This window comes from Pristis pectinata, chromosome 9 (genome assembly GCF_009764475.1).
Source record: "Pristis pectinata isolate sPriPec2 chromosome 9, sPriPec2.1.pri, whole genome shotgun sequence".
NCBI classification, from domain to species: domain Eukaryota; kingdom Metazoa; phylum Chordata; class Chondrichthyes; order Rhinopristiformes; family Pristidae; genus Pristis; species Pristis pectinata.
Genome location: NC_067413.1, coordinates 44400408 through 44414595, shown reverse-complemented (window position 1 = coordinate 44414595; position 14188 = coordinate 44400408). Strand labels below are relative to the sequence as shown.

The 14188-nt window shown below is 40.4% G+C and overlaps 1 protein-coding gene across 2 annotated transcripts in view; it reads left to right on the top strand.

The window, feature by feature from the left end:
* LOC127574075 (sperm-associated antigen 1-like) overlaps positions 1-14188 on the top strand; it is a 102387-nt gene that overhangs the window by 17525 nt on the left and 70674 nt on the right. For both annotated transcript variants that reach the window (XM_052022719.1, XM_052022720.1), the window contains exons 3-4: positions 718-877; positions 7394-7519. In XM_052022719.1, the coding sequence (XP_051878679.1) occupies positions 718-877; positions 7394-7519 (286 nt within the window). The remainder of the gene's footprint in view (positions 1-717; positions 878-7393; positions 7520-14188) is intronic.

The window sequence follows — 14188 nt, the reverse complement described above, 5'->3', positions numbered from 1 at the left end:
TTGTATTGCAGAAACATAATTGTAAAGCTCAGGAATTTAGTTGGTTACTACATTGTTAAATCCAAAAATCTGCAAATATTGGAAATTTGAAATAAAAACACAATATGCTGGAAACACTCAGGCAGCATCTGTGGAAAGAGGAACACAGTTAAAGTTTCAGATCAAATACCTTTCAGAACCAACAAAGGTCTTCAACCTGAAATATTAACTCTGTTTCTTTTTTCACAGATGCTTCTGACCTGCTGAGTGTTTCCAGAATTTTCTGTTTTTTTTATTACTACATGTGATACCTCCCTGAGTTTTGTTGGTTTTAGTTGAAATGATAAAACATAATCCATGGTGCAATATGCTGCTAAAGCTAACCAAATCCTTTTATTGTCTAATGCACCTTCAATTAATGAGATTAAATTGCCATTGGCCAAGTTTTTTCCCATTTGCTCAGACTAGCTATGTCCTGTTGCAGAGTCCAACTATCCTCATCACACCATGCCCTCCCACTATTGTTGTGTCACATGCACTGACACTTCTTCTTGAAGTCAATTATGATACTCAGTAATGTAGAATTTGTCAGGAAATTGTGATGAATTAATTTTCAGCCATTATAGTATGTCAACTGTTTACCAGTTGATATTTTTTCCTGCCTTTTATTCTTATGTATTAATGCAATTCTGCAGTAGTTAAGACCCAAGTTTCTTACTCTCTTTGTATATATTCAAGGTCCGGTGAGGAGGGTGTTTATCCTGATCTTACAGCATTTTGTGAAAAAAAAGTTCAAGAGCTGGATCCCAGAAGTCGAGCCCTTCGTAAAAACAAGTTACCAGCAACTGCTGCAAACTTTAGTAAAGAAGAATGGCAAGAAATTACCACGGATTTTAAGGTATAACTCTCTTTAAATCAATAACAAGGAAACATTTAATTGAAGTTGAATGCAACTAAATACACTAAATTTTACTAGGAGTTTACTGTGATCACTTGCCTAGTAAAATCAGTTGGTTAGTGTGGTTGCTATAGAGAAACCTCTTGCTAATTTAGTAAATGAGATTTTAAATACATTTCAAGAAAGCATTTGAACGGTGCTCTGTTCTGACTGAATTCTGTATAGTTTGCAAAGTACTTATTAATTATTGTTAGAATAACAATGTATTGACTTATATGTTGACACTTGTGATGAACAAGCATATTTAGCAATGTTAAATGAACTATCATTTTACATTCTCATGTAATTATTTATTGGAAGTTGAAGAAAAATATTCATTACATATTTGATTATTGGATCCCTGGATAAATGATTCAAGAAATCATACGTGTCACATACGTGGGGGGGGGGGGTGCTGAAAGAAGGAAGAATGCAAATTGCATGACTGCTCTGAGTGGCACATTCATTCATTTTACAAGCATGACCTCAAGATTCTAGTCACTTTAATTCTCCATCACACCCCCAGTCTGACCTCTGTCCCTGCACACCGTAAAATCTTAATTGGGATAATTAAGATTGCAGTTTTCTGTTGATCCCTCTGCATCTCGTGTTATCCACCACAGTTCTCTAAATACATTCTGTTCACGAGACTCAATGTAAGTTCTAGTAACAGCGCCTCATCTTTCAATTGGAGTTCTGGACTCAACATCAAGTTTAACAGTTTTATATAATCAAGGTATTTATTTAGATTTCCAGCATTTATTCCACATTCCTCTGGTAATTTTCAATAATTATTTTGTATATATGCCTACCCCAGGCTGCCTGTTGTTCATTTTTGTCACCTCCTTTCACCTTGAACTATCACAATTATTGTTACTTATTGTCTCCTGCTTTCCACCAACATTTGCCTTGTTCTCTCTTTCCCTCCTGCCTTTCTCTGCATCTTAAAACTTGTTTGATCTTTAAATATTTCCTGTTTTGATGAAGAGTCATGTACCTGAAACATTAACTTTGACTGATGCTGCCTGAGCTTTTGAGTATTTCCAAAATTTTCTGTTTTAATCAGAGGTATGCTACTTGGTTCTACTAGCTGTCACAGATCCTCTTAAACAGTTCACTGGGATTTTAAGCAAAACTGAGGATGAGTATTGATTATTGAAAAACTCCAATGCAGCTCTCAGCTGATAAATTGAAATGACTCAAGAAGGAGGAATAACAGGCAATACCACAGTGCCTGTTTACCACTATAGTGCTAGTGACACAAAAAAAACAAATGTCTACCCCTACTTCATTAACCAAAACTAGATGGTTGGATTTTACCCCTGTGGAATAGTGGAGATTTGAATTAAGAGTTGTGACAGTTAACTCAGTTTAAAAAACACCATGATCATGATTGAATTGGATAATAATGAAATAAGTTTAAATATTTCCTGGCACGTCATGGTTGTTAAGGCAGGAGGGATTTTCACTGTGGAAGATGTTGAACCAATGTGATAGAAAAATATGGGAGTAATGAAGCTTGTGAGTTTTAGAGAGCAGGAAGTACTTGTGAATTGGTTTCCATCGGAAAATAATAAGAAGGGATGTGAAGTCCATAATTGAGTTTGTTGCTCACAGTGTACAACTGATCTGATAGCCTTTCTCTTTCCATGCTTTCATGTGTTATAAATGTACAGTATATGATGATTGCTGTTAAAGATCCTTCCTTTCTCTAAGCAGTTCATAAGTAAAACTCCAATATCTAGAGTTCATGTAGTATAGTTTTATTGGTCTTAAAGGTTAACTCTCTTTCTCTCTCCACAGATACTGCCTGACCTTCTGAGTCTTTCCAGCATTTCTGTTTTATTATAGTATTTATAGATTTGCTTCTCCTCATAATAGAGAAAACTTCTAAATTGCCCTGAGTGTAACTTGCTTCTTGCTTTAATATGTTTTTGTGAGTGTCTTGGTAGAATTTTAATTAAAGTTTCATCAGAGTGACAGTTATCTGCTTCTGCAGTTATTTATACTGTGATGCTGTACATGCATGTTGGAAATTTATTTCTTGGTTGCATTCTAAAAATATTATAAAGTTGAACTGTGAAAAGTATAGTGTTTCAGAGAATTGAAACATTATCACACATAAATAACATGGGATTATATCATACTATCTGTCTTGCATTCATGAGCAAGGTCCCTCGAGGGAAGAAAGGGGGATTAAGGGGGTTATCATATCTTATTTCTTGGCTACCTATAAAGCAGAATTGGCAGAATGCTTGGAGCAAAGTTCCAGTGCACCATTTCAGCTGTGTCTGGTAGAGGGACAGTCGATGAAGGAACTGGAAAAATAATAGAATTCTTTGGGAGGAGAGTACTAAATACTAACTACTAAATTAAAAAATTATAATAAAACTCTGATAATCTGCTATCTGATTGTTAAATCCTTATGGTTCAGCATCTGGCTCCCTTTTATACTACAGGGCCCTGGTTCCCACGCTCCCATTAAACTTACTGGGTTCATAGAAAATGTATTATACTACTGAGTAACACCTTTTAGGAAAATTCAGGATATCAATAATATGACTGTAGTAGCTGCATCTCAGTGATGCTGGCACCAAGATTCTCATGGGGATGTTTACTAATGTTATGGAAGAGTGTATTTAAATTACTTTGGCAGGCACATGGGCATCAGCAATGAAAGGGAGAAAAGTGGTGCATAAATGATTGGAAGAGATAGCACTAGAGCAAGATATATAGTTTAGGTAAGACCAGACTAAGAGAGAGTACCATAGGAAAGTTGGGTTGCAGCATACATACATAAAACAAGAAGTGTTTCAAAGAATATTGGAGAACAGCAGTTGCAATTAGTCATGTAGGATTATGATATTATGACAATAATAGTGTCTTAGCTAACAAAAAAGGCAGTACTGCATATTAAATATCCTTGGATATAAAGAGATTGGGAAAGGATAGGGAAAGGAAGAAAAGATGGGGGGACAATATTGATGGAGAATGTTGTAGACCTGGTGGAGGATACAGAGAGCAAATTTTCAAGGAAATTAACAGGTGCAAATGTCACAGAGGAATTACAGGGGATTTCAACTATCCTTTTAAGGACTGGAATAGTAATCATATAAGGGACACAAATGGGGAGGAATTTTGAAACTTTTTTTGAACAGTACTTTTCTGGTCTGTCAAGGAAAGAGACACTGCCTCAGTTGTATCTGCAGGATGAAGTGGGTGAAGGAACATTTAGTGAACAATGATCACAAGATCACAAGACAAGGGAGCAGAAGCAGGCCATTCGGCCCATCGAGTCTGCTCCAAGGAAAAGGGAAAAAGAAATGGGGTGGGAAAAAAAGAAAAAAAAAACTATTCTAATCCCATTTTCCAGCCTTATCCCCATATCCCTTGATACCCTGACTATTTAGATATCTGTCTATCTCCTCCTTGAACACCCCCACTGATCTGGCCTCCACTGCTGTGCGTGGCAAGGAGTTCCACAATTTCACCACCCTCTGGGTAAAGAAGATCATACTATAAGAAGTATTAGAATTGCTATGGAAAAGGATATGGAACACTAAGATAAAAATAAATAAGTTTCTTGACACAACTAAAGATTTGATCAATATAAACTGGAAGCAAAGATTGGCAAACAGAATAACAGGTGGTCTTTAAGTAAGGGGTGGTTCAGTTATAGTGTTGGAACATTTCCATGATGGTGAAAGACAGCACCAGAGCTCCATGGAGAAAACTATAGCAAAAAATGCATGTAACAGATGTCAGGTTGAATATAAAAGTGAGAACCAAGCTGGTTATAGAAGGTTCTGGGGGAAGTAAAAAAATGTGAATTAGAGGAACAAATAGAAAGATGAGAAAAGGTTGGAGGAGCATGTAAAAGGGGACCAGAATTCATCTAAATGCATTGAAATAGTAAAAAGATAGGAGGTGCAGAAGAAGGATGCAAATTGGGAATCAAAATGGATACCTCATGGAGGCAGAGGGCATGGCTGAGATACTAATTGTGTACTTTATATCAATCTTTAACAAGATGATGCTTTTGGGGTCTCAGCAAAGGAAGATGCAATTGAGATACTGGATGTGCTAAAAGTTGACAAAGAGAAGGTACTAGAAAGGCTAACCATACTTAAAATGGATGTAGCATCTGTTCCAAATGGGATACATTCCATGTTGCTGAGTGAAGATATTGCAGAGGTATTGACCATAATCTTTCAAACCTCTGTAGATACAGGATGGTGCCTCAGGACTAGACTTTGTTTTTTGTTTGAAGAAAGAGAATAAGGAAAACCCAGCAGCTATAGGCCAATCAGTTTGACCTTAGTAGTAAGGAAATTTAAAAATGAAAATGAGAGGCAAAAGTAGCAATCATTTAGACAAATCTGGATTGGTTAGGGAAAGCCAGCATGGATTTGTTAAAGGCAAAACATGTTCATCTAACTTCATAAGTATTTTTGATGAGGTAACCAAAAGGGTCAATCAGGGAAATATGGTTGTTGTATGTATAATCTTTCAAAAGGCATAAAGAGCTACTTTATAGATGTAATGAAGACTGTAGCTAATGGCATAAAAGGGGGAGTAGCAGACTGGATAAAAAATATTGGCCAAAAGGCAAAATACAAAGAGTTGTAGTGAACATTTTTTCCTAACCAAAAGGATTTGTATATCTATGTTCTTGGGGTTGGTCTAGAATCTTCTGCTTTTTTTAAAATTATATTGATTTAGACTTGAAGATGATATGAAATCTGGAAGTGAATTGTGAAGAGGTAGTAATAAAATTCAAGAGTATATAGACAGGCACATGACTAATGACATTTACTACAAAAAACGCAGGGTGTTATGTTTTGATAGGAAGAATGAAGAGAGGCTATATAAATTAGAAGACACACTTCTGAATGGAATACGTAAACAAAGAGCCATGGAGTCATAAAGCATGGAAACAGGCCATTTGGCTTACCACGTCCATGCCGACCTGTGGGCACCTATCTGTATTAATCCCATCTTCCCGCACTTGGCCCATGGCCTTCTATGCCTAGACAAGCACTTGAATCGCCTAGGTACTTCTTAAATGATGTCAACATCTCTGCTTCCACCACTCTCTCCGGCAATGCATTCCAGATAATCGGCACTCTGGGTAAAAAAAGGTCCTCTGCAGATCCCCTCCAAATCTCTTACCCCCTACTCTAAATCTATACCATTTGTAATTTTATGTATCTCAATCATGTCCCCTCTTAGCCTCCTCTGCTCGAGGGAAAACAGACCTAGCCTCTCCAGTCTGTCCTCATAACTAAAATGCTCCATCCCAGGCAGCATCGTGGTGAATCTCTTCTGCACCCTCTCCAGCACTAGAACATCTTTCCTAATAGTATGGTGATGAGAACGACACACAGTACTCCAGCTGAGATCTGACCAATGTTTTATAAAGTTGGAGCATAAGCTCCCTGCCCTTGAATTTATTGCCCAGATCTGAGCATATTTGTGCATAGGTCATTGAGTGTGGGAGAATAAGTTCAGAGAAACACATAAAATCCTGTTCTTTTGCTTGTTTTCATTTCAGAGACCTGGAACTTGTTTCATTATCTATTATACAACAGGGAAGTCGAGATGAGCTTTTATAAAAATCTGGTTCATCCATTTCTGTAGTTTGGGTCTAGTTTTGGGTGCCACACTTAAAGAAAGAGTATTTTAGGAAGGAGATTTACTAGAATGATTCCAGGATGAGAGACTTTAGCCATATGAATGGACCAGAGAAGCAATGGTTATTCTTAGAACAGAGGATGTTACAAAAGGGTCTGACAGAAGTATTTGAAATCATGAACTCTATAGATAAGAGTCATTAGAGAGAAACCATTCCCAAACCAGAGGACATGACATGAAAGTAATGAGTAAAAGAACAGAAGGTGACACAAGGAAAAGTTTTTTTTATAAACAGTTGGTGTTTAGGGTCTGGAATGTACTGCTGGTGGAGTACCAGTATATATAACAGAAACAGATAATTATAGCATTTGACAGGCATCTAGGTAAGTATTTGAAATTAAAAGATTTGCAGAACTATGGGAGTGGATATTTTAATATGACAATCACAGAACCATAGAAAAGTTACAACAGGGAAGGAGGCTATTCAGCTAATTGTGTCTGTGCTGGAATGGGACTAATTGGATTACTCTTGCATTGAACTGACACAGACTCAATGGGCCAAATAGCCTCCTTCCCTGTGGTAACCTTTCTGTGATTGTATCATTTCCATGCAAAATTACCTGTTGTGTTGTTACAGTTCTGCTTGCTGAAAGTTGGTATTTTCAGGAAGTATTTAATGCGAATGGACAATAGAATGATGCATGGTGTAACAACAAAGCAGTTAATCACAATTTGCCTTCAGGAATTTTACTGTTACTAAATTTCAACAGCCAAGTTTTACTTAAGCTGTTTCCTCCAAGATTGATCAAGAAACAATATTATGTATCCTTTTTTTTTAACTAGAATTGGACAGATAAAATGAAGCAAAATGAAAATGAAGAGAAATACAGAAAAACAGCGGCTGAAGATTTTATTTCAGAAAACTATGCTCCTGTTCGTGGGATTAATGCTTCACTTCTTTCCCACCAGGTAGAAATGAACGTTTTTTTAATAAATTTACTTTCTTTACTTTGCTCTTTATTCTCAGTTTCTGCTTGGAAGACTGGTCCCTAGGATTTTTGGTTGCAGATTACAATTGTAATCAACAAGCATTTCAAGATTTGATTTTTTGATATTTTTTCATAATTGTAGTATAGCCATTACAATCTTCAAAAGTGGAAACAAAGCAATGTTTTTCCCCTTGGCATGTAAGGAGAATGTTGATGAAGTCCTGAAAGTAAATCACACATCTTGCCTCTTTAATAAGTAAATGACTTGCTACACAGAAGACCTAAAATATAACCTTAAAGTGATACTGTACATAGTATCCTCCAAATTCAGTGATAGGATAAGTAAGTCAACATCAATATGCTCTCCTGTGCCAACATCCTCCGTACTGAGGCTCAATTCCCGCCGCTATCTGTAAGGAGCATGTACGTTCTCCCCGTGACTGCGTGGGTTTCCTCTGGGTGCTCCAGTTTCCTCCCATATTCCAGATATACGGGTTAGTAGGTTAACATGGGTGTAATTGGGTGGTGCAGGCTCATTGGGCCAGAAGGGGCTGTTACCGTGCTGTATAAATAAAGCTTTTAAAGCTCTCTTGGGTAGGCACTTCATTTGCATGTCTGATACCAGACTCCTGAAATAGACACTATATTCCGAGTTCTGCCTCAGAAAGTAATTACCAAGTAGACAGAGAAACTGATTCAAGAATGTGCTCAAAGCCTCCTTGGAAAAACTACTCTTGGGAATCCCTGGCCCACGACTGCTCAAAATGGAGAAGGAGCATTTGGGATGGCTTTAGGAGCACACAGAAGTCCAGTGGAAATAGCCTGTCGTTCCCACATTGGCCTCATCAGGCAAGAAGGCACGGTAGTGTAGCGGTGAGCATAACGCTATTACAGTGCAAACAACCTGGGTTCAATTCCAGTCACTGCCTGTAAGGAGTTTCTCCCCGTGTCTGTGTGGGTTTCCTCCGGGTGCTCTGGTTTCCTCCCACGTTCCAATGACATACAGGTTAGGAAGTTGTGGCATGCTATGTTGGTGCCAGAAGTGTGGTGACACTAGTGGGCTGCCCCCAGAACACTCGACGCAAAAGATGCATTTCACTGTGTGTTTCTACGTACATGTGACTAATAAAGATATCTTATCAAAGCGCGCAGAACTGGAGTGGAAGTAGGACACAGTATTGTGAAATTAATTTGTGTTACGTTAACCGACTACTTTCATTTATGTTTATAATTCAACAAAGTCAAAAATCCTATAGCACCTAAAAGGAACCATTATCAAACAAAATTTGATAATAAGGTAAACTTGTACTCTGCCAAAATTTGGGCAAGTAAAAATCAATGATGTTTTTCTTTCCAGCAAACTATAAGAATTTGATTAGATATTTTAAAGGTAACAAAATAGTTTGATCTATTACTTGTCCATGACAAATGTTGAAATTGGAATACAACATGGTTTGATTCAATCAATTTAAACATTTTGTAAAATTCATAGAACATAGAACAGTACAGCACAGAACCAGGCCCTTTGACCTAAACCAAGTACATTGGAATAAATGGTTTCGTGGCTAAGTTTGCGGATGACACCAAGATAGGGGGAGGAGTAGGGAGTATTGAAGAGATAGGAAGGTTGCAGAGGGACCTAGACAGTTTAGGAGAATGGGCAAGGAAATGGCAGATGAGATTCAATGTAGGGAAATGTGCAGTTGTACACTTTGGAAGCAGAAATAAGTGGGCAGATTATTATCTAGGAGGAGAGAAAATCCAAAGCACGGAAGTACAAAGGGACTTGGGGGTACTCGTGCAGGATACCTTAAAGGTTAACCACCAGGTCGGATCGGTGGTAAAGAAAGTGAATGCTATGTTGGCATTCATTTCGAGAGGTATAGTGTATAAAAGTAAGGAAGTGTTGATGAGGCTCTACGGGGCACTAGTGAGGCCTCATTTGGAATATTGTGCACCGTTTTGGGCCCCACATCTTAGGAAGGATGTGTTGACGTTGGAGAGGGTTCAGAGGAGATTTACGAGGATGATTCCAGGAATGAAAGGGCTTACGTATGAGGAGCGTTTGTCGGCTCTTGGACTGTACTCGCTGGAGTACAGAAGAATGAGAGGGGACCTCATAGCGACATTTAAAATATTGATAGGAAAGGACAGAGTAAATGTGGCTAGGCTGTTTCCCTTGGTGGGTGAGTCCAGGACCAGAGGGCACAATCTTAGAATTAGAGGGTACAGTTTCAAAACAGAGATGAGGAAAAATTTCTTTAGCCAGAGGGTGGTGAATTTGTGGAACTCCTTGCCACGTACAGCAGTGGAGGCCAGATCAGTGGGGGCGTTCAAGGAGGAGATAGATAGATATCTAAATAGTCAGGATATCAAGGGATATGGGGATAAGGCCGGTAATTGGGATTAGAATAGTTTTTTTTTCTTCTTCTTTCCCCATTCCCCATTTCTCATTTCTATTTCCCTTTCCTTGGAGCAGACCCGATGGGCCGAATGATCTGCTTCTGCTCCCTTGTCTTGTGATCTTGTGATTAGTAATAAAATGCCCAACTAAACTAATCCCTTCTGCCTGCACAATGTCCATATCCTACCATTTCCCTCACGTTCATGTGCCTAAGAGCTTCTTGAACACCCCTTATCGTATTTGCCTCCATCACCACCCCAGGCAGTGCATTCCAGGCACCCACCACTCTCTGTGTAAAAAAAAAAGTGCCTCACACATCTCCTTTAAACTTGCCCCCTATCACCTTAAATGCATGCCCTCATCAGACATTTCAACCCTGGGGAAAATATACTAGCTGTCTATCTATACCTCTCATAATCTTATAAACCTTCATCAGATCTCCCCTCAGCCTCCGCTGTTCCAGAGAGAACAACCCAAGTTTGTCCAGCCTATCCTCCTAGCACATGCCCTGTTATCCAGGCAGCATCTTGGTAAACCTCTTCTGCACCGTCTCCAAAGCCCCGACTTCCTTCCTATAATGGGCGACCAGAACTGAATGCGATACTCCAGATGCAGCCTTACTAAAGTTTTATAAAGTTGCAGCGTAACTTCCTGATTCTTGAACTCATTGCCTTGACTAATGAAGGCAAGCATGCTATATGCCTTCTTTACTGCCCTATCAACCTGTGTAGCCACTTTCAGGGAGCTATGAACCTGGACCCCAAGACCCCTCTGCTCATCAACACTGTTAAGGGTCTTGCCATTAACAGTGTACTGTCTCTTTTCATTTGATCTCCCAAGGTGCAGCACTTCACATTTGTCCAGGTTGAACTCCATCTGTGATTTCTCCACCTGTATCTGCAACTGACCTATATCCCGCTATATCTTTTTCCAGTCTTCTACGCTATCCACAAAACCACCAACCTTTGTGTCATCTGCATACTTACTAACCCACCCATGTACATTTTCATCCAGGTCATTTATATACATCACAAACAGCAGAGGTTCCAGTATGGATCCCTGAGGAACACTACTAGTCACAGACCTCCAGCTGGAATAAGTCCCGTTGACTGCTACCCTCTGTCTAATACAGGCAAGCCAGTTCTGAATCCAAATGGCCAATTCACCGTGGATCCCATGCATCTTAATCTTCTGACTAAGCTTTCCGTGAGGGACCTTGTCAAACACCTTACTAAAGTCCAATGTAGACAACATCTACAGCTCTACCTTCCTCAATCACCCTCGTCACCTTGTCATAAAACTCAATCAAGTTAGTAAGGAATGACTTGTCCTGCACGAAGCCATGCTGATTGTCCCTAATTAGGCTACAGTTTTCCAAATGCTCATAAATCCTAACCCTAAGAAACCTCTCCAGTAACTTCCCTACCACTGATGTGAGACTCACCGGTCTATAGATACCAGGATTATTCCTGTTTCCCTTCTTGGATAATGGAACAGCATTAGCTACTCCGGGAGCTCGCCTATGACTAAAGAGGACATGTAGATATGGGTCAAGGCCCCAGCAATCTCATCTCTTGCCTCTCTCAATAATCTGGGGTATATCCCATCAGGACCTGGGGACTTACGCATCTTAATTCTCTTTAAGAGACCCAACACTACCTCCTCTGTTATCTCTAAATGCCCTGGCATATTAGCATGCTCCACACTGATCTCCCTATCCTCCATGTCCTTCTCCTTGGTAAATACTGATGCAAAGTACTCATTAAGGACCTCATCCACATCCTCCAGTTCCAAGCACATGTTCCCTTCTTTATCCTTGAGTGGTCCAAGCATCTCCCTAATTATCCTCTTGCTCTTGATGAATGTATAGAATGCCTTGAGATTCTCTTTAATCCTACTTGCCAAGGACTTTTCATGACCCCTCCTGGCTTTCCTAATTCCCTTCTTCAGTTCTTTCTGGCTTCTTTATAATCCTCAAGTACTCTGTTTGATCCTAGCTTCCTAAGCTTTGCATACTTTTCCTTTTTCTTCTTGACTAAATTCACCACCTCTCTCAACATCCAAGGTTCTCTTACCTTGCCATCCTTCTCCTTTCTTCTTACTGGAACATACCTGTCCTGTACTTTGTGCAGTTGGTCTTTAAACAACCTCCACATGTCAGATGTGGACTTGCCCAAAAAGAGCTGTTCCCAATTGATTCTCCCCAGTTCCTGCCAAATGCTCTCATAATTTGCCCTGCTCCAACTTAATACTCTCCCACAAGGTCCATACTTATCCTTATCTATAGCTATCTCAAAACTTAAGGAGTTGTGATCACTGTTCCCTAACTATTCTCCCACTGAAAGGTTGGTCACCTCGCCAGGCTTGTTACCCAACGCCAGGTCCAGTATGGTCCCTCCTCTCGTTGCACTATCTACATATTGACTTAAGAAACCCTCCTGGATGCACCTAACAAATTCTACCCCATCTAAACCTCTTACACTAAGGAGGTCCCAGTTTATATTAGGGAAGTTGATGTCCCACATGACAACAACCCTATTAGTTTTACACCTTTCCCTATTCTGCCTGCATAACTGTTCCTCAGTGTCCCAGTGGCTATTGGGGGGATGTGTCGTATAATCCCACCAGAATGATTACACCTTTCTTATTTTTGAGTTCTACTCATTTAGGCTCAGTGGACGAGCCCTCCATTATGACCCCTCTGATTGCAGCTGGGATATTGTCCCTGATTAGTAGTGAAATTTCCCACCCCCTCCCCCCCAACCTTTTATCTCTCTCTCTGTCTTTTCTAAAACATCAAAACCCTGGAATATTAAGCACCCTTCCTATCCTTCTCTCAACCAAGTCTCTGTTATGGCCACAACATCATTGTTCCACGTACTGATCCATGCTCTAAGTTCATCACCCTTACCCATAATACTCCTAGCATTCAAATACACACACTTCAAACTGTCCGTCCCACCATGTCTGTTACTTTGCTCCTGCCTGTTTTTACTTGCCCTGACATCTACCTCCCTCTCAATCCCTCCACTTTCTGACCCAGTGCCCTGGTTCCCATCCCCCTGCCAAACTAGTTTAAACCCTCCTGAGCAGCGCTAATGAAGGATAGGTAGCGGCCCGGATATTGGTTCCCCTCCAGTTGAGGTGCAGCTTATCCTCGTACAGGTCACCCCTGCCCCAGAATAGGTTCCGATGATCCAAGAACCTGAAACCCTGTCCTCTGCACCAGTTTCTCAGCCACATAATCATCTGTTCTATCATTTTATTCCTGCCCTGACTAGCACGTGGCACCAGGAGTAATCCAGAGATTACTACCTTGGACGTCCTGCTCTTCAGCCTCATTCCTAACTCCCTATACTCACTGCACAGGACCTCTTTCCCCCTTTCTACCTGTGTCATTGGTGTCAACGTACACCACAACCTCTGGTTGCTCACCCTCCCCCTTGAGAATATTCTGCAGCCGCTCTGAGACATCCTTGACCCTGGCACCTGGGAGGCAACACACCATCCTGATGTCTCTTTCCCGGCCACAGAATCTCCTGTCTATCCCCCTAGTTATCGAGTCTCCTATCACTATTGCTGTGCCTGACTTTACCCTTCCCTGCTGAGCCGGCCACAGTGTCACTGATCTGGCGGCTGCTACTGTGCGCTGATAAGTCATTCCTCAGCAGTACCCAAAAGGGTGTACCTGTTGCTGAGGGGTATGGCCACAGGGGAACCTTCCACTGACTGTTTACTTCTGGTGGTCACCCATCTATCTGAAGCTTGTACCCCGGGTGTGACCACCTCAGTAAAAGTCTCATCTATGAAGTTTTCAGCTTCCCGGATGGTCCTGAGTATAGGGAAGTGGGCCGAGGATGGATTTTAATACAGATAAATGTGAGGTAATGCATTTTGGAAAGTCAAACCAGCGTAGGACTTGCACCATGAATGGTAGGGCACTGCAGAGTGTAACGGAACAGAGGGACCTAGGAGGTCAAATGCATAGTTCGTTGAAAGCAGCATCACAGGTAGACAGTGGTGAAAAAGATGTTTAGCATGTTGGCCTTCATCAGTTAGACCATTGAGTATAAGAGTTGGGACATTATGTTGCTGTTGTATAAGTCATTGGTGAGGCCGCACTTGGAGTACAGTGTACAGTTTTGGTCACTCTATTTAGGAAAAAAGTGGTTAAACTGGAAAGAGTACAGAAAAGGTTTATGAGAATGTTGCCAGGCTAGAGGGCCTGAGTTATAGGGAGAGGTT